This window comes from Anser anser (assembly GCF_964211835.1).
Source record: "Anser anser genome assembly, chromosome: 2".
Lineage (NCBI taxonomy): Eukaryota > Metazoa > Chordata > Aves > Anseriformes > Anatidae > Anser > Anser anser.
The window spans coordinates 68,015,792-68,035,306 of record NC_139721.1 but is presented as its reverse complement, the minus strand read 5'-3'; the positions used below and the strand labels follow the sequence as shown (position 1 = coordinate 68,035,306).

At 39.9% G+C, this 19,515-nt stretch overlaps 1 protein-coding gene across 3 annotated transcripts; it reads right to left on the bottom strand.

Annotated features, from left to right (window-relative positions):
* Positions 1 to 124: 124 nt before the first annotated feature.
* On the bottom strand, positions 125 to 19,459 carry BAG1 (BAG cochaperone 1). Of its 3 annotated transcripts, XR_014580658.1 has the most exons (8): positions 19,285 to 19,459; positions 14,888 to 15,016; positions 14,651 to 14,733; positions 13,869 to 13,982; positions 13,173 to 13,280; positions 8,098 to 8,175; positions 5,891 to 5,953; positions 3,396 to 3,471 (listed from the first exon to the last, which is right to left on the bottom strand). XR_014580658.1 is itself a non-coding variant. In XM_083826783.1 (7 exons), the coding sequence occupies exons 1-7, from the start codon at positions 19,325 to 19,327 to the stop codon at positions 3,382 to 3,384; spliced, it is 630 nt and encodes a 209-aa protein (XP_083682909.1). In that variant the 5' UTR covers positions 19,328 to 19,459; the 3' UTR covers positions 125 to 3,381. The 3 variants fall into 3 exon arrangements, 2 of the variants coding, with proteins under 2 accessions (XP_083682909.1, XP_083682910.1); XM_083826783.1 differs by lacking the exon at positions 8,098 to 8,175 and having other exon boundaries at positions 125 to 3,471; XM_083826784.1 differs by lacking the exons at positions 3,396 to 3,471; positions 5,891 to 5,953; positions 8,098 to 8,175 and adding an exon at positions 10,283 to 13,019.
* Positions 19,460 to 19,515: the final 56 nt, after the last annotated feature.

Here is a 19,515-nt window from a genome sequence, read left to right as displayed (position 1 = left end):
TTATGGAAGCACCTGCTCCTCTCCTCCTGATGGCCTCCATCGCACACGCTTTCACGGGGACGGCAACATGCACTCCTTCCACTACACATGCACGTCGTTTAATAACCACATCAGGACCAAGGGCAGCAGAGAACTTTCTGTATTTTATTATTTACCATAGTACAATAAAATAAGTTAACTAAAAACTCCAGTCCCAAGTTCCGTGGTGTCAAGCATACCACTCCAAACCATGACTGATCATCTGAGTCGAACAAAAAAAGCCCACAAACCAAGAAGCTTTAATCCAAGCTCACAATGTTGCTGCCAGAACTTGCTCACAGAGAATTTCACCAAGAAGTAGCTATTTCCTGCTGTTCTCACAGAGCAAGCCGTCTCACAGCTGGCGGCTCCACAGCCCCGTGCGTGGCAGGCTGGGGACATCTCACGCTGCCGCCTACAGGGAGCTGGGGAAGAACAGGGAGCTGTGGGACTCGATTTCCATTTTCTAAAACAAACTTCATGGCACGACATTCTGCCTGAATGCCAGATCCGAGGTGAGCCAAAGCAACACAGCAACCGCAGGAAGACAACAGGCTAAGCAGCGCCAAGGTGAGCAACTCGTCTGCCTTCTGACGTGGTGAGGTGGGTGGCTGGGGGCGCGGGGATTGATCCGGTAGCAAAATTGGTATCACGGTGTGCCTGGATGGCAGAATTAGGGGGAACATACCCTAGGCTTCTTTGAGGTCGTGCTAACCTTTACAAAGTCTCAAGGATATCTACATTCATGGAAGGAAGAGGGATTTATAATCTGGTGCACATTTCAAAAGCACTGTTTTTTTTTTACTTATATCTAAGGCTATTATGAAAAAATGAAATCTTTCAAAAAATAACTACAGAAGTCAATCCATCTGAGAAGGTTTTACGTTACTCTAAATGCAACCGTTCATTTTCTGAAAGAAGTCAACTCAATTTTTACAGTTGGTAGTCAAAACAATTTTATACTGCACAAGTTCGTCTTCATACACTCACATTTTTATCCTAGAAACCAAACACCCTGGTAACAGGGGTTACTGCTCAGGGTCTCCAGCTCAGGACTGCCACCCTTTGCTGAATCCAGATGTGCTGGTGGGAAAGAGTCATCATCCCTTTTTTTTTTTTTTTGGCCTCAAAGCAGCAAATTATTAAAAAAACCTGCTATGTAAAATCTTCAGGTTATCCCATCTGGCTTTGAGACAGGTTGAGGATGTACTCACACAAGCACACCTCCAGGAGCAGCAATTTCTGGGCAGGAGAGATGGAAAGTGGCTGAAGTTAGTAGGCTTTTCCATTGATGGAAAGATCCAGAAGGCAATATCATGTTCTCACCCTAGAGAAAAATAGCAGCAGCAGCAGCAATGGACAGAGCCCTAACCATAACTGTAGCTCCCAGTTCTCTTCATGGCAGAAGAAAACACTTTGCTTTATGTATGTGTGCCTGTGAAATTTCAGTGCGTTAGAGCACACGCATATTTGAGAGGGTGAGGATCCCTTCCATCACAAGAAAGTGGATAATTTTGCTTCCCCTGATTCAAGCAACTATGGTGCTGGTCGTTTTAGAGTCAGCTGAATCTGGCCCAGAAGCAGCAAGAAGCCAGGGCTTCACAAACGCGGTTTACAACTGTTCTGCCCTGTAACTTTGAAGTTACAGAAAAAGAACTGGGAAAATCGAACATGACCAAACTAGCAGCCCTAGGAAAAAATACACAGCCCAATCGTTTCCTTACTTAAGGTAAGGAAGCTCACAAGGAATTTAGACCTTAAAATCATCCACAGATGCTGAGAACAGAGTTTCAAATGGAAAAAGTACAATCTTCAAGAAAATGCTTAACAGTAAGAACATGATCTTCAAGAAACTGGCTAACAGTAAGAATATGACAACTCCATTCTGGTATGGTCAAAAGGCATTTTTAGAACACAAATGATCCTTTTTAATGCACGGCTATCTCTTCATTCATCCAATGGCACTTTTCACTAAAATGTTCTTCCAATTACAAACACCAAGGAAAATACTTTAAGGTTTATAACTTATTAGATTATTTTTTTTTACGTTTTCTATTTTTACCTTGTAAGGATAGCTGCTGACCCTAAAACTGCCCATATGGATAAAAACTCACTATCTTAGGGCATGAGATGAAGGAGCTCATTTTTTTTTTCACAGAAACAGTCTCCATACAGTTGATACTTCACCAGCCACTGTGTACATGTCTGACTTACCTATCAGAATCAGCAGGGAAAAAGCAACTCCCACTAAAGGTGTTAGCTATGACTGACAACTGCAAACAAAGTTGGCTGCCCCCGCCGAAAGCCACCATCTCCAGCAAAAGCTTGTTTTTCACCTAACAGAGAAGGCTCAGCTTGGCACATACCTGACTGGGAGAATCAGACATAACTTCAGTCACATGGCACTGCTAAAATAAAGTTGTGTCACCTTGTTAAATCCTACAAAAAATCACTAATTACCTTAACAGACTAGAAATAAGCACTGCAATCTTTCCATTAGCATCATGAATTCAGTGAAACCAGAAAAAAAAAGTAGAAAACGAACCTTTCAAAATAGCCCCTTAGTTACACCTTGTTTTAACGGAACCCTTCAGGTTTGAGCAGCACGAGTGATCTCATTTCACTTCCTACCACAACTCAAGAAGGAACAACCAATAAAAATAAGCTATAAAAAATACAGTAAATCAGAAGTCCATGTAAAAAACATACACCTCTATCAAGGAGCTCAGTACAACTTAAAGCACCACTCAAAATTAAGTACCATACATGTTACAGTACATTCCATTTATTATGACAATTTAAGGCTAAAATAGGTACGACTCCCTTATAGTCAAGCTTTCTTATATTTATAAATGCATACAAACATTAAGTAAATACAAATGTGTAGGTTTTTTTTTTTTTATTGCTCTGAACTGCCTACCAGTCCAACGCTGAACTTTCCCGGATGTTGTCTCAGTTTGCCTTTTCAAATCAAGCTGAAGCCCTAAAATTGCAACTTATGGCACTTGTATGGTTATAGACCTTCTTTGATTTGAGCTGTAAATAAATTCAAAGACATCAGAAAATATTGCCCATCGTTGCAAACGTTGTAACATAGTTAAGTAAACAATTGTCCATACGATACATAACAATTCACCACAAAGATTACTTCTGCAATTCTTCAGGAAGGATTTTCTTTTCAAAACAATAGGTCTAACCAAGCGGCAAACAAGACAACCAGCAAGAAATGATTGACTAGTACCAGTCTAACAGACTGAGCTTTAAGAAAAAAACCAAGCTGAATATGTGCTCCAAAACAAAGAGCAAACTTTTCTTCTTGCTCACAGAGCAATTATGGTTCCTAATTATGTAGGGTAATGCTCCTCATTCCACCAGTGCCAAATTCTTTGACTGTAGCTTGTCCATTTCTTGTCCAATATTTCCTTCAATAGTATCACACTGGGCAAGAAAAGCCTGAGAACGAGAAACAAACAAGTGTTAGCAGGGATGCAATTACAGCAATAGCAGACTGCTTCATAGGAACAGAAACTGAAGATTCCATCATGAACGTGAAGATGTCAATCCGATGACCGCCTTCGAGTTCAGTTCTGATAATGGTCTACTAACAGTTTTGTTTACCCGGAATCCAACAGAAACATAGTATTTGATCAGGCAACAAGGGGGCTGCCCATCCTCACCAGTCCTGCCACTGAACTACTCTGAGTTAATTCAAAAGTTCATAATCAACATTAAGAACCACAAAGGTTCAGACAAGTTAGTGATTTTAAACTCCTTCCTAAAACACATACTTCTGTAGCCACAGTTGGGAATAACAATACTACTCCGCAAAATCTAAAACAAGCTGTCATTAAACCATGGACTCCTCTCTTTCTCAAGACTACAGGACAACATGAACCCTCTTCTTCACCAGTAAGCAGCCAGTGCACCTGAAAAGACAGAAGGCTTTTTTTCCAAAAAGGGCACTCCACAGCACCTTAAGCATTTCTTACAACCCGCCCACGAATTCTTACAACAAATACAGCAACCCACACACGGCACTTAAGAGCCAGCAGCCCCTGGTTACCTTGCCTGTGCTATGCCAGCAGAGTAAGCTTCCTACCTCCACCAATAAATTCTTTTATGCCAAGTTCAACATACTCACCACAGTTTCTAAGCAGACTCTCCCATGATTTATAAATTTCTTGCACTCAGTTTTGCTACAACTGCACTAGACTTAACAGTCAAACTGGGTATTTATTGTTATGCATGTTAAAGTGATTAATAAACTTCCATCCCTCTGAAATGTCAGTCTGTTGCATGAGGGGAATGTTTCTCAACCATCACACTCTTGGATCATTTGTCTTCAACCAATCCCTTGAGCTGACATCAGCTCGCTTCTGTTAACGAATTGAGGGATGAAAAAATCAAGGTGGTAACAACTACAGCTTCTGGCTGCGAGTGTTTTACTCCTGTCTTCCCATCTCTGGGAGATATGGGTGATTGCTAGCAATAGAACACAGTTAATAGTTCCACCTCGCTTTCATGAATACTTCAGAGTAATAAGCACAACTTGCCATCATTTCTTTGCTCTTGAAAAATAAATTGTTGTTGAATAGTTTGGTCTTAAACCCCTTAGATTCTTTTGCAGTCCTCAAAGGGATCATAACATACAGTTGCAGAACATTACGCCAATAAAAGTACATAGATAATTCTGATCTCTGCTCAGCAGAGTCTATTTTATGCTCTAACAGCAGTTCTTATACAAACCCGCGCTTAATTCTGTAGTAACTTCATCCAAGAATGGAGTTCTAAGGTTTATGGCCACATCTCTATTATAAAGTTTTGCTACTTTGATTAGACACATAGAATCAAAAGTGTTCAGAACCCCATGAAACACAGCTACGCCAGCAAACCATCATCATTTCAATTCGCATTAACTGAATTTACCTCTATTACTGAACAAAAAGGACTTTGTCCCTAAAACTGCAACAAAAGACATTTCTACTATAAAATACTTCTCGGTAAAGCTTCCTCTAAAATAGATGTCTATTTAAAAAAAAAAATGGAAACACTTATGTAAACTATTCAGTAAGGTCACAGTAAAATGCAAAACCTTTCAACTCTATATATGAATGCAAGGTACAGTCACAAATAATTTTCAGGAGTCTAGCCTGTGACTGATGCTGGCGTAATACCCATCAGAAGAGTAATATGAGTGAGCATTACCATTCATTTATGGAAGTTTGTTCTGGGGGGGGAGGAGGGTTGGAGGATAAATTTCAGTATTAGGTAACAAACCTTCAGGCTAAGGTCTCTGAGGAAACAACACCTGGGTATGTAAAGGCATCATAAGATGGCAAAACGATTGGAAAACCCCAACCCCAGCACAGCTGCTCTTCTGTACAGATTTTACTTTAGAGACTTACAATCTATAGAAAGTTGGCACACTGCAATAGTGAACACGTTTTCCAAGGAATATTTCTAGCAAGGTGTTTCCTAGCTCCCAGCAGGAGCTACAAGTAGAATACATCTTTATATCCTGGACTCGTTCACTACTCCCAACCAGAGAGATATGTGAAAGAAGGAATGATCCTTTTTTTTTTTTTCTTCTTTTTACAAGTTATCCGAATTACTTTTCATCATCAGGCAGCTATCAGTCAAACTACTAATGTAAACTACGAATATAATCTGAAAACAGCATGTACTATGAAAATCTGTATTTTTGTATGTTGCCTTATAAAGCTATTAAACACTACTCAAAGAGATGTCATAAGAAATAACTGAAAGAACAAACACTGAAAAATCTAAGCTATAAGCAGCTATCATTTTCACCAACTCTTGGTGCACATGTACCCAGCATTAATAGAGAAGAAAAAAAAAGAGGAAAACTCACCTGAACCCTTTTCACCAACCCTTTCTTTTTTAGTTTGCAATCACTGAAATTCTCTGGCAGATTCTGCAATAAAATAAACGAATTGATGTAGCTTAATGCTGAAGCGAACATACTAAACAACAGAGCAGAATTTGGATGTATTAACCATCTAAGCCCTCTAACAGGCATCCTGGAAACGCCATGCCCGCCCAGTGATGATGATTACACAAGAAAGAATTTAAAAGAAAAAGTCATAAATTCAAAAAATGATGGATACAACAAGTGGAATTGCAAACAACTGACCTAGCACATCTACCACGTCTTTAGGTAACATAAAGCAATAGACTTCATACACTGCTTTTGTCTACTCTGGCATATGGTAACTCCCGCTGAGCATCACGTTCATTTTTTTCAGAAACTATGAAGATGTATTTATTTCTTACAAACACCTTAACTCAATCACTCGCTATCATTAGACCATATAATCAGTAATACAGGCACTGCTAGTCTGTTTAAGCATCACGTCTGATCTTTTCAATCTCTTCACAGAAGGTAACAGATGTGAGGTGTTACATGCTGACATTCCTTTTAATTTAATTCAAAACGCATCATTTTCCATACTCCTTCCACCTACTATATTCATGTATGTCAACGTAGCGATTGCTATAGGCTTTTTCTTTTGGAGTGATGATAAATTGGAGGGTTGGTGGGGAAGTGTGCTCAGGTTTATGGTGTTTTTCTGAAATGAGCAAAACACCTCTACAGATGATTACTCTTACCTAGAAACCTTATGCTCCTATTCTATGAGAAAGAAGTAAGTACCTTTGAAAATAAATTATCAGGTTAACTCCAGGAATCTGTCGTTCACAATCTAAGTTCTCCTACAGAAGCCTGTTCTGTGTGTGTTGCTTTCTTCATGTGTGTAACACCATGTTACTTCTTTTGGATTTATGGCACAAGACAGGTTCACAGGCTGTTACTGCATTTTCAACAATGGTCTAAAATGACAACTCCTTTTAACTTTTTAACTACTGGCATAAGACTTAAGTTGTTCATTTTAAGAAGCTACACTGTTCTTCACAAAGTATTTTCTAGCACTGCATACTACAATAAGCCCTTGCTCACTGCAACATGCTAAATCTGCATGTCTCCTCCCAGTCAGGAAGATGTTGTGAAAAGATTCTATTACATGCTTTCTTTCAGAAACTGGATGCTCCAAAGACATTGCAAAACATTTGAAAAGTTAGTTTAAAGCTGTGGGTGACTACTCTTCAAATACCAGTTCTAGTTCATATATAAAAATGAAGGCCTTTAGACTATTTACAGCTGTCACAAGGAAAAAATAGTTTAAAAAATATTACAAAGTTACATAAAGTATTGTAAGGGATCTTAGACATAGGACCCTGTAACTCCATACCAAAAAAATCCAATCTTTCTCTTTGTTTTCAACAACACAATTCACTTCAAAAAAAAAAAAAAAAGGCAGCAAGAAACATTTAACATAAAGAGTGTATTTGATGCATACTACTTTGACCCCATATAAGTAATAGCCTGAAAGAACAAAGATCAGTTAGGCCTAATTATTAATAGCTGACTTTCAACAGAAAATGAAGATGCTATCACACTGTCATAGAAATTCTTCTATACCTTGAACTTTTCCACAACTTGGAATTTCTTAATAATCAAAGTCAAAATGAAATTATGCACTAGCTCAGTTACGTCGCCCATTTCCCTTTGCTGAGCACTAATCTCAGGATGCACTTTCTGAAAGATTATGGCCTGCGCAAGTATTCCTACCACCTGAAATAGCAAATTAACAGTTTTCTATCATCAGAGTAGGCCTAAATTAGCTTTCAATAGCAGACAGGAACACCTGGGCTTATCACACAGTCTGTTTTCAAAAAACAGATATTGGTAACTGGAGGAAACTGAAATCCAAGTGTATAGAAGATGTTCAGACTATTTCTATAAAATGTTTTTGACAACATCTTTCAAAATTGTTCTTAATTGCATCTATGCGTGCAAACTCCTATATTTACTTATATACCTTCACAGGTTTTTTTTTGTTTTGTTTTTTAATCAGCCTTGCAAAGCCCTTTACAGAGACTTGGAACTGGAAGACATAAATGTCCTAACTTATAAAGCTGCTCGAAAGGCGTTTTGCAATCAAATTAGTAAAATTTATAAATTTTAACATCGAATTAAATCTCACGGTCTCTCTGTTTTACCTTAGTCAGCTTACGTCTCCTCTCCAGGAATACGTTGTCCAACTATTCAGGGTTTAACAGGTGAAGCTGGCAATAAACCTTAAGTCACAATAACATTTCAATATTTAATTAAAATCAAGTTTATTTTAACAATAAAAAAGAATTAGCAGCCTAATCTTAGAGAATGCTTATGCAAAACTCTTGCCAAATCTACATTTTTGGTGCTACCATTGCTTGCAGGGCAGTAGTTTCGGTTAGTATAAAGCTTCCTACTGCACAGCATGTTCGTATTTATATAGCAGGCCTCCCATCTGGGACCTCTCTGTGATAAAAATGCCTGTTTGAGTCTTTCAGTCCTTGGTCTGTATGGTCTTAAACTTCCAAAAGCTGATCACAGTGCTGGCTTCAACCCAGCACAGGTTCTTCATCCCATCCGCCCAGAGAGCGACCCAGGCTCTGCTCATCTCACACCCCACACTCCCAAAATTTAGAATTTCTTAACCACATCTCTCGAACAGTTCTCCCCATGTGGACACACGGACAAGATGCACTGTCAATGCACACATTACACCCACAAAGTTTCATCTTTTGTACACGCAACACTCATGCTTTACAAAAGATTCTTAAACCAACCACCCTTTACACTGCAATAAATCCATGTTTGTGCACTTTCCTATCGCCACATCCTCCCTGTTCCTTCTTTTTAACTAAGGACCCAGCATTTCCTTCTCCTGAGTGAACCTTCTTACAAAACACAGTCTCTCTCCTCATTTTTTTGCCTTCTCCCAGCCCGTCTCCCAAGAAAACAACTCCCTTTGCCAAAGAACATCACCTCAGCTCTACTCAAGTCCCCTGTGTTCCAGAAGCACTCCCAATGACAATTTTATAGGCTAGTATCACCACCACATCTTTGTTCTCCTCTTTGGTTATTTCTTACTTGCCAAATCAGAGAGCCCAGAAGGTAGTATCTGATGCCAAAAAAAACACTTTATAGCAGTGTAATCAATCAATACACAAAACAAATGCTAGTTAAATTTATCATTTATGACTATCACAGTAGAACCAAAGTGACACCATTCTTGAGAGAGAAAGAGAAGGAAGGAAAGGAAATCTCCTACACTAGCAGTCAGTAGCAATAATAGCTAGAACCCTTCTTGTTTTCTGCTATCAAATTGTTTTAAAATTAAAAAAAAAAATAAACTACCACACATCACCAATGCTAATCAGTTGCAATCAATGATTTTTGTCAGAATGTCAGCAATGTTTTTTTCCTTAGTTTCTTTTAAAACTCCAAAACAATATACTGTATTTCAGTAGGTTATTATTATTATCGTTATTGACTACCAGTCCTTCATCATTTTTAATTTATCATTAAATAAGTTGGTAAATTGGGTAAGCACATCATGTTGACACTGAAACACCTTAGCAGCTTCTTTAGAATTAGATATTAAATGGCATGCTTTTGATTCATACTAAAAGATTTAAGCATTATCATCATGAAAAGCTTATCCAATGTTTGTTTATCCAAACACATTAAAAGATTTAGTAATAAGCCTTATCACTCCAAGAGTAAGTAGCAAAACTTTACAGAAGCTGGGGAATTGTTTGACAACAGCACATTAGTTTCAGAATATTTCCTTCTTTTAATCCTCAAAACATCAATTTGGTATTAGCAGTGACAAGGAGATAGTGGAAAAAAGCTTCTTCGGAACGGCACGGTAATTTAAGTAAGTTTTACAGAGGAATTGCAACCCAAAAAATCCTCAAGGGGGATGGTCCACCTAAATACAACTATGAGTCACTAACATTATCAATGTCCTCAGTACAAACGCATTCATTTTGACAGAAGATTTGCCATTAATTTATGCAAGCAAAATGAGTGACTTGTATTTCAGAAGAGAGATTTTTTCTGTTTTTAGAGCACTATGTTCTCTGCAATGTCATCTTTCCAGATTCCACATCTGCCATTTAATAAAGAATCATGAGAACAAAGTAATCACTCAGATTGCAGTTTTTTTTTTTTTAAGAACTGTGATTAAGTCAAGCATTTTCTATGTTCTACTTGCTGAGATTTGTAGTAAGTATTGTGATTTGACTTTAACTCACTGACCAAATGCTTTGACTGCTGAAATAAATGCATTTCTGGTGATGCACACAGACAAATCTTCAACTGCTGAACACACCTGAATTAGTATTCCTCCTGAAAAAAAAAAAAATGTAGCTTATGCTACAACTGCTTCAGAGCCTTCAAAATTTTGTTAAAATACTTACAAGATCCATCCACCTATTCTTCTGTAGAAGCAGTAGCCATTTTAAACGGATGTTTGGTGTTAAGATGTTTAAGTTACAGCTACTCTACCCAGAGGCATCCCTTCAAGACTGCACTTACACTCTTTCGGCAGTGATGACACCATATTTTTTCTCTCACTCCAATACTGTGTGACTGCCACTTCCTAACTGTGCACTTTTAAATTCATAATTCACAAAGAAATGGAGCCTGGTAAAAAGAAATATTAGTTCCAAACTAAGCTTGTCTAATTAAAGAGCTTACCTCCTAAAGGTAAGAGGGCAACACCCCTACAATACAGAAAACAACATGCAGGCTTTCTCACCCTTAGCTCTCTGTAATCACACAAACCTCATTTTGTATCAAACTAGATTGTTTGGATCAATCAAAAACATGTATGATGGCCAAGACACTTTAAAGAACTTTCACAACAATTCTGCCAAAGAAAGAAAACTGAAACATTTACCACCTGAGTTGCTGGTCTGTTTCCTTTCTACAGTTTATCGATGCTTCTGTGTTACCAGAAAATAGCTCACTCAATCTCTGTTTCTTGCTGTTGTTTTGTTTTCAATGCTGTTTATTGAATCACCAGCACATCTATATAATCAATAACATTCAAGAAATTTGCCAGAAATTGCTTTTTGCTTGGCTAAAAAATGGAATATTGAATACTGTATAAAACAATTCTGAGATACAGACAAACTACTTCATGGAAGTTTTACACTCTTCTGCTTTGAATTTCTGTTTATCATTTTTAACTGTGCTCCTTCCCCTCAGTGGAGCCCATTTACTATCTATACACATATCTCATCACCATTTTGTGCTGCTACCTCTGCATGCTGCACAACTACAGTAAAGCTAAGTACTACTTCATAAAGTTGGTGGCCTGATGTGCTGTAGTATCAGCACACTGAATGACTGCATTTTATGGAAAGGTTACGTTTAACTACACTTATCTGCAAGATGTCACAGAAGTTTCTCAGAAGTTCAGTTTTCATGACAAAAAACACAGCCTTATTTCTATGTTAACACAAATAAATACAGAGTTTGGTATGTATACCATAGCTTCATTCACTGGTGTGAAAACACTCACTTGTATTTCTTGCTTTAAAAATATGATGCTTATCAATGCCATACGGTCTTATACGTTCTTCACTGGAAGTAACAACCAACTATTACAAATATGAAAAGCTATCAGTCATAATTAGTTTTAGCTCTGGGTGTTCAACTTCCACGACACAAAACTGAGGAACAGGGGCTCCACTAATTCCTAAACCTAGAGATGTTTGTAAGACTTCTAAAATCTTGTACTAAACCCGGAAATCCCTTGTCTGGTATTATCTAGAGTATTCTGGATAAGATGACAGATAATAGCACACTTTTTATTTAAGCCAAGGAAAAAGTATGAGAATCAAAAGTTAACACAGGAAATTTAGTTTGAATTAATTAGGAAGCAGTGAAGAGGGTTTTTCAAGGCTGTCTGCATCGTTCCAGAACTATAAACCAAGTACTGACTTTCTTCTAAATAGGATGTAGTACCAAAAATTGAAGGGCTCAGGAATATGCGCTAATCCCATCCACATGAAAGAGAATGACAACACATAGTAAATCTGCTACTTCAAACAGGGAACCAGTTATATGAAGTCTACGTTTAACAGCAACGTATTTTCCTTTATATGAGGCAGAAAAGGAAATGGAAATAAGAGTTTAAAATACTTAGTATATTATAGTTTAAAAAAAATAAATTAAGAACTGTTAACTAAAACAACCGTTCAAAAGGAACCATATGAAAGAAGAAATTAAGTTGACGAGCTGTGCAAAAATCCTAGGAACGTCCATGTTGTATAGCATCTGCAGACAGGAAATTCTAATTATTACTCTGTGGTTTGCTGCTGAGATTTTTCAAAATGTCTGTCCATTCAAATTCATTTGGTTCACCAACTATAGGCATTTGCATGGAATCTTTCTGATATAAACCCATAAAGTGTCACTGCAAAGGCATTATTACTACAGAAAAGTATCATTTTTTTTCTTTAGAGCAGAAGATTATGATTGTGATATGCAAAAGAATGATAGAATGTAGTTGCAGACAATGACCCAGCAAGCACAAAAACAGAATAACAAAATACCCCAGTTGCCACCATCTTCCATGTATCTCTACACAAATTCCTTATTCTCCCCTAGCTTTCAGCTCCTGCATGATGCAGGAAGACACATTGTACTCTGGGAAGATACTGTAACGTTATGATCCATTAATGACTGTGAAGCACTTGGATACACATTCCAAAGAAGGAATTTAGTCCTCACTATGCAGGCACCTTGAACAAAAGTACTGTCAGTCCATATACAACTGACCAGAAAATTATTCAGCATTCACAACCTCCTTGTCCTTATGTAATACAGCAAGCAATGTGTTTGAGGGGGTTGGTTGTTTTTCCGACCTCTACTGTAACCATGACGTTTAACGTTAAAGTTTGCCAAGACAAACTAAAAGGGTAAAACTTAAGTAAAGGATACCCAATTTCATTTAGTCCTAGCAGTCTGCTGCCCCAAATGAAGCTCTTCTGTAGAATGGGGATGCATACACAGGCATTAATGTCACCATTTAGAAATAGATGTTGCCAAGTAGACTTTTGGAGACATACAGGGGCAAGAGCTGGATATTAAGAAAAGAATGAGCAAACCAATTAACTAATTTTCAAAGGCAAAATAAATTTGTTAGTGTTTTAAAGTATTAAATAAATTAGAAGAAAGACATCTTCCTAAAATTCTGCTGGGATTCGATCCTTTTCTGCAGTTATTTACTTACAATGGCATCAATCTGTTCCAGGATCTTCATGAACTGCTCTGCAGTTCCTTTTATCCTCTTGTCAAGCTGTTTTAGAGCTTCTGCTTGCAGATCCTTTGCCAAAAATCCCTGATAAGGAAAAAGAGGGCAGGAAAAACAAAATTCCACACCTTACTGAATGATCAGCTTAGGAAAAAAAATCTCTCAATATGTTACATCAAAAAAAGATCTTTTACTATTTTGGTAGTTTCAAGTACAAAGGGGACTCCAATCTCAATCTTTATTCAATTACTCTGTACTATCAAGGAAGCCTAGCAGATCTTACTGGTTAAGATATTAAACAAAACTCATAGTATTGAGGCATTCTTCTTTGAACTTCGACAGAATTCTTTCTGTTTTTTCAGATCTACAAAATATTATTTATTCAATATGCAACAATATTTACCCTTTTTCAGTATCATACATTTCTCCAGTTTGGAAACCCAAAAATGGCATTAGAAATTCAGAAAAAAAATGTATCTATTCTATGATAAAATATTTTTACAATTATATTATTATTCAACAACTAAGAGGGACAGCCTATTACTTACTACACAAAACCTTTAGAAGGTTGTGTGTGGCTTTTTTCTTTCTTTCTTTTTGTTTTTTATTTTATTTAAATATATATACCTACAAAACAGTTTTGTAAAAATATAAAATGACACAAAGCTGGCATACCTTCTGGATACTTGTGAACTCTTTATTAACTTCCTCTAACTTATTAGCTATTTGCTCCACTGACTTCTCCAGATCTTTTAACTTCTTTAATTCAGCCTCTTCTTCTGGACTATTCTGTGTATTCAAAAGGAAAATATTCACAACTACAGAACAAACAGAGTCACTATGCAGCTAAAGAGCAGCAACAGTGGTGAGAGAGACATAAAGGCTTTTGTTGACTTAAAGCATGTACTGCACTATGGTTTTCCTTTCCATAATTTAGTGCCTATCAAATAAGCTTTTCTCCAAGCTTACTAACAAATACAGTTAAAGTGGCAATGTATATAAACACCTTAAAGGATACAAATTTGAAGTGAAAAAGAAAAATGCAAACAATTTTTCTGTTATTATTTTACTATTTTGTAAGTAGAGGTAACTTGATATCAGGTGATACTACCTTGTACTCTACTTGGCAAAGCTAGTCACAGGTCATTTCACTAGAAAGAACCCAGCAGACTCAGTAGCAACAGGTGTGGTTTTTTTTCCCCACCAGAAAAATAGGAGGTTCAGGAGCAGTCAGAAGTAACACATTAGGCAGAAGGCTGTCAATAATGTAATTTCAGAAATGTAGAGCTGTACAAGCTGCAGACTTATTTGCAGTACAATATGAGAATGAACTCAGCTTTGTGGGCAGGTGAACAAGATTAGTTTTATGCTGTAAGCAGTATCTGTGTTCAGAGGCTGAATAACTAACAGGAAATAGGATAATGCACGAAAAATGCAATTCTGAAAGTAACACTAACCCTTTTTCCAATCAACATGACTTTGCAACCGTTTTTAACACCAAGTGCTGACAACGGTTGTTCCAATTCTTTCAGAGACTTTCCTAAACAGAAGGGGAGAGAGGGAAAAAATGTTAAAATATTACTAATTACAGTTAGTGGCATAAGAACGTCTTTCTAAAGACATTCAAAACATGGACACCTGAAAGCGACGGCGATGAAGCATCTATAAGAAACACCGACAGATTTACGAGTTACCTTTGTATATAAGTTTCTGAAAAGGAACTGGAACTCCAGTGACTTGTTCAATAAGTAGAGCCATGTCTTGTAGTGTAGGTTCACTATCTTCCTGTGGAGAAGCAACCTGAATACTGTGTTTTTCATTACCTAACAAAAGAACAAAACAAACAAATGAAAAAAAAACAGTAATACTTATAATTACCTGGAAAATATCATAGGGAATCAGTTTCTAATACTTGTTTCCATTAACAAAGAAAGTTCTCAAGTCAGCGACTCCCACATACGATCTTAATTTTAAATGAAAGGATTCATAGAACCATAGAATCATTTAGGTCAGAAAAGACCTTCAAGATCCAGCCATCAAACTGACCTACCAAGTCCCATCACTAAACGATGCCCCTTAATGCCACAACTATCACTATTCTCTTGCAACTTTCTAATGTATTTTCTTCCTCTTAGAGTGACTTACTTCCACTGAAAACTTTCTTTTCCTTTCTAATAACCCGAAGAGTTGGGTCAGGAGTATTCTACCGGCATAATGATCCTGCTACACATTATTCTCCATTTCTTTTCAACAGCGTATGACCTAGACAACCCAAAAGCTAAAGCATGGAAGTCCACAACTTTATGATCTGTTTCACTTGCTAGTTATAGGAACTTCTAATGGTGTAAGTCTTGGGGAATCTGAGACAATTTATCACTACCTTTGCTCCCCAGTCCTTATACATGTGAAGCAAGCAGTCAATGTCCACACTGTCTCCCCTCCATCCAACAGAATTCTCATAGTCCTAAGATTACTTCTGCCCATAATATTGCTGATACGCAGCCTTAGCCACCTTCAGAAGTCTCATCCTATATGTTTGTGGTGGTTTTACCCAGCTGGGCAGCCAAACTCTACCATAGCCGTTCTCTCAGTCCCCCTCCTCAAAGGAAATAAGGGAGAAAATATGATGAAAAGGGCTCATGGGTTGAGATAAGGACAGGGAGATCACTCAACAATTACCACCAAGGGCAAAACAGACTCAGCACAGGGAGATTAACATAATTTATTGCCTTTACTAACAGACTGGAACAGTGAGAAACTAAAAGACAACTAAAAGCACCTTCCCCCCATCTGCCCTCTTCCACCTCATCCCCCCGAGCAGCGCAGGGGAACGGGGGAATGGGGGCTGTGGTCAGTCTCTAGCGCTTCGTCTCCACCGCTCCTTCACAGTCACTCCCTGCCCCTGCTCCACGTGGGGTCCCTCCCACGGGATGCCGTCCTTCCCAAACTGATCCGGCATGGGCTTCCCACAGGCCTTCAAGGACTGCTCCAGATATGGGTCCTTACCACGGGCTCCATCCATCCCCCAGGAGCAAACTGCTCCAGCACGGGTCCCCCACGGGCGGCAGCTCCCCCCAGACCCCCTGCTCCTGCGTGGGCTCCTCTCCACGGGCTGCAGCTCCGGCCCGGGGCCTGCTCCTGCGGGGGCTCTCCATGGGCCGCAGCCTCCTCCAGGCCACATCCACCTGCTCCACCGGGGGCTCCTCCACGGGCTGCAGCGTGGAGATCTGCTCCGTGTGGGACCCACGGGCTGCAGGGGGACAGCCTGCTCCGCCAGGGGCCTCTGCACAGGCCGCAGGGGGACTGCTGCTGCCTGCCTGGGTCCCTTTTGGAGCCAGCTGGAGCTGCCTCTGATCTGCCATGGGGCAGCTTCAGGGCTCTGCTCACAGAGGCTACCCCTGCAGCCCCCCTGCTACCAAACCCTTGCCATTCAAACCCAATACACTGTCACCTTCCGCTAATGGTACCTCCTACTCAGACTCCCTAAAATTACTTGCACGCAAACAGCAGGAATTTCTTAGAAGAAAGGAATATGTCTATTAATCTCTGCATCGCAACAGATCCGTAACCTCTGCTCCCACACATTTAAGGTCTGTCAATTTGAAAGCACCCACAGGAATCAGCCACCACTGGCTGCAAGGGAAATTAAGACAGGCATTTCTTTAGTTCACAGGAAGAGAAAGCTCCGAAACAAATACCAGAAGGAAAGCTATTCTTATGCCACTAATTTTTAAGCGCATTAATGCACTAATTTTTAAGCGCATTTAAGCGCATTGCAAACAAGAGTGCTAGGAACACTGATTTTAAAATGTTCCAGTCTGCCACAGTCACACAAGCTACACTGAGACCATAAACACTTGCAATCTCCCAACAGTATTTTTAAATGGTTTTAACTTCAAAATAACACTATACCAACTTTCCTTGAAACATCTGCCATAAACAGACCTCCCAATTTGCTCTGTTAAAAAAAAAAAAAACCACTAACAACAATACAAAAAGAAAATTTCAGTTCTAACCTTGATGTATTTCAAAAGGTTGTTTTGATACATGCAGATTCTTTGGAAAAAAAAGGAAAAAAGAAAAGAAAAAGAAAGAAATAAAAGAGCAAATGGAGAAGAGAATAGCTGAAGTTTGCCTAGTAATAGAAACAGTTTTAACAACAAATAATGAACACCACTTTGGGCAGACTAACACAAGTTTTACTGTCAATTCACAGAAGAGTGAAATCACCACGAAGAACATCTCCTGGGTTAGAACTGGTATCATGGCTTACCCGTTTGTTTTAGTAAATGAAAATGCTAATTTAAAATAATGACTGCTGTAAATCTCCAAAATCTTTTAAAAAACAGCATCAATCAAATGTCTTGCAGATTGTGAAGTGACGCATGTGGATCTGCTGTTGCTCTTTCTTAACCTTTATTTCCATCTTTCCCTACATTCACTCTCACACACACACAACTTTAATAAAGATGCCTGTGCAAAGTAGTAGCAGCACCTGACAGCAACCAGAAAATTAAGTCCAAGATAAAGTATGCCTACTGTTTGTTAATTATTGATAGCAAAGTAATTACCAGGTAATAACTGGAAAGATAGAAACATTCTCAGGTAAGTCTGTCAGTAAACCTCCCAGATCAAATGGAGCTCTCTGAAGGCATCAGAGAGCATAGTAATCATGACAATCCAAACAGATTATTCCACAAAGTGCCTCACCACCAAAAATTCTTAGATAAAATTTCCAAGTGATAAAGGTAACATTTGCGCAAAATAATGGATCAAGCGTAACAGTTCGAAAACAGGAATGAGCAAACAAAAATAAGCAACGAGCTCTAAAGGTGGAAAGAATGGCATCATTGTGCAAAAAGGACAGGAGCAGAGCTCACTGTTCAACAATTAAAAAATAACCCAGAAACAACTCAAGTTTTGTGAACAAAATCACTTATGAAAATACCACTGATTATATCCTACTATCCTCAGCGTTCCTCTTACTGCCTAACCTCAATCCATTTCATTAACCGTAGTATTTTGATGGAGTCCAGGCTATTGTTACCTTTTTGCAGTAACCTTCTATATTTATTTGCAGAGTCAATCACATCTTCCTTTCCACTTTCAACTCCCTCCTCCGACTTCTTTTCTCAAAAAAAAAAACGTTCAGTTGTTCCAGCATGCCTTTGGGTAATGTTTCACCAGATCAGCACCCAACTGCTGATCACAGAACCACAGAATGGCCGAGGCTGGCAGGGACCTCTGGAGATCATCTAGTCCAACCCCCCTGCGAGCAGGATCACCTAGAGCACACTGCGCAGGACGGCATCCAGGCGGGTGTTGTGTATCTTCAGAGAAGGAGACCCCACAGCCTCTCTGGGCAGCCTGTGCCAGTGCTCTGTCACCCCCGTAGTAAAGAAATGCCCTTATATTCAGCCAGAACCTCCTGTGCTTCAGTTTGTGCCCGTTGCTTCTCGTCCTGTCATTGGGCACAACTGAACAGAGACCGGCTCCATCCTTTCGACACCTTCGCCTTACACATTCATACACATTGCTGAGGTCTCCCCTCAGTCTTCCCTTTCTGAAGCTAAACAGGCCCAGCTCTCCGAAGGACAGGTGCTCCTGTCCTCTCATCATCTTAGCGGCCCTCCTCTGGACTCGCCCCAGTAGCTCCATGTCCCACTGGTACTGGGGAGCCCAGAACTGGACACAACGACCCCTTCCTCTCGAGCAGCCACCCCTTTCCTTTGCAATCTCACCTCCCCCTAACCCAAAATTCTGAAGTTCATGCAGCAAATAAGATGAGGGTCCCCCAGGCAGCACCTGCCTTTACACACCGCGCTGGCCACCGCAAGCGCTCCCCGCTGCGTGCCTCCGGCAGGGCCAGCCCTGCCACCTGCTCGCACAGCACCCTTCCGCTGGAGCCACACCACCTCGCCGAGACGGAAAATAACGGAAAATCTCTTTTTTATCCCCTTTCTGTCGGATCCGCTCGATCGACCCAGGTGGAGGGAGAAGGCGGGGAAGACGCGGCCAGCCGAGGCCGCCCTCTGGCTCTGGTTCCGGCTCCAGCCCCCGCCCCACCCGCCCGGCAGCCCCCGGCCCTTACTGTAGGTGACGGTGACCGTAACGGCGGCCCCCGCCGCCGCCATCTCGCAACCGCCTGCCGGGGCGCGCGGCTGGCGCGTCACTTCCGCCCTGCGAAGGACGGGGAGGCGCCATGTTCCGCCGGGCGGGACGCCGGGCGGGCTCTCGCTGCCCCGCCGCCATTTTGCGACGGCGGGCGGGCGGGGCGGGGCTGCGTAACAAGCCCAGGGGCAGGGTTAACACCGGCACTAAA

Excerpts from the sequence above, each read along its gene's own strand:
- BAG1 (XM_083826783.1), bottom strand. The coding sequence starts at position 19,327 with ATGGCGGCGGCGGGGGCCGCCGTTACGGTCACCGTCACCTACA. Across the intron at positions 13,983-14,650 it reads TCATGTTGATTGGAAAAAGG|AATAGTCCAGAAGAAGAGGC; the intron begins GTTAGTGTTACT and ends TTGAATACACAG. Across the intron at positions 13,281-13,868 it reads AGTTCACAAGTATCCAGAAG|GGATTTTTGGCAAAGGATCT; the intron begins GTATGCCAGCTT and ends TTTCCTTATCAG.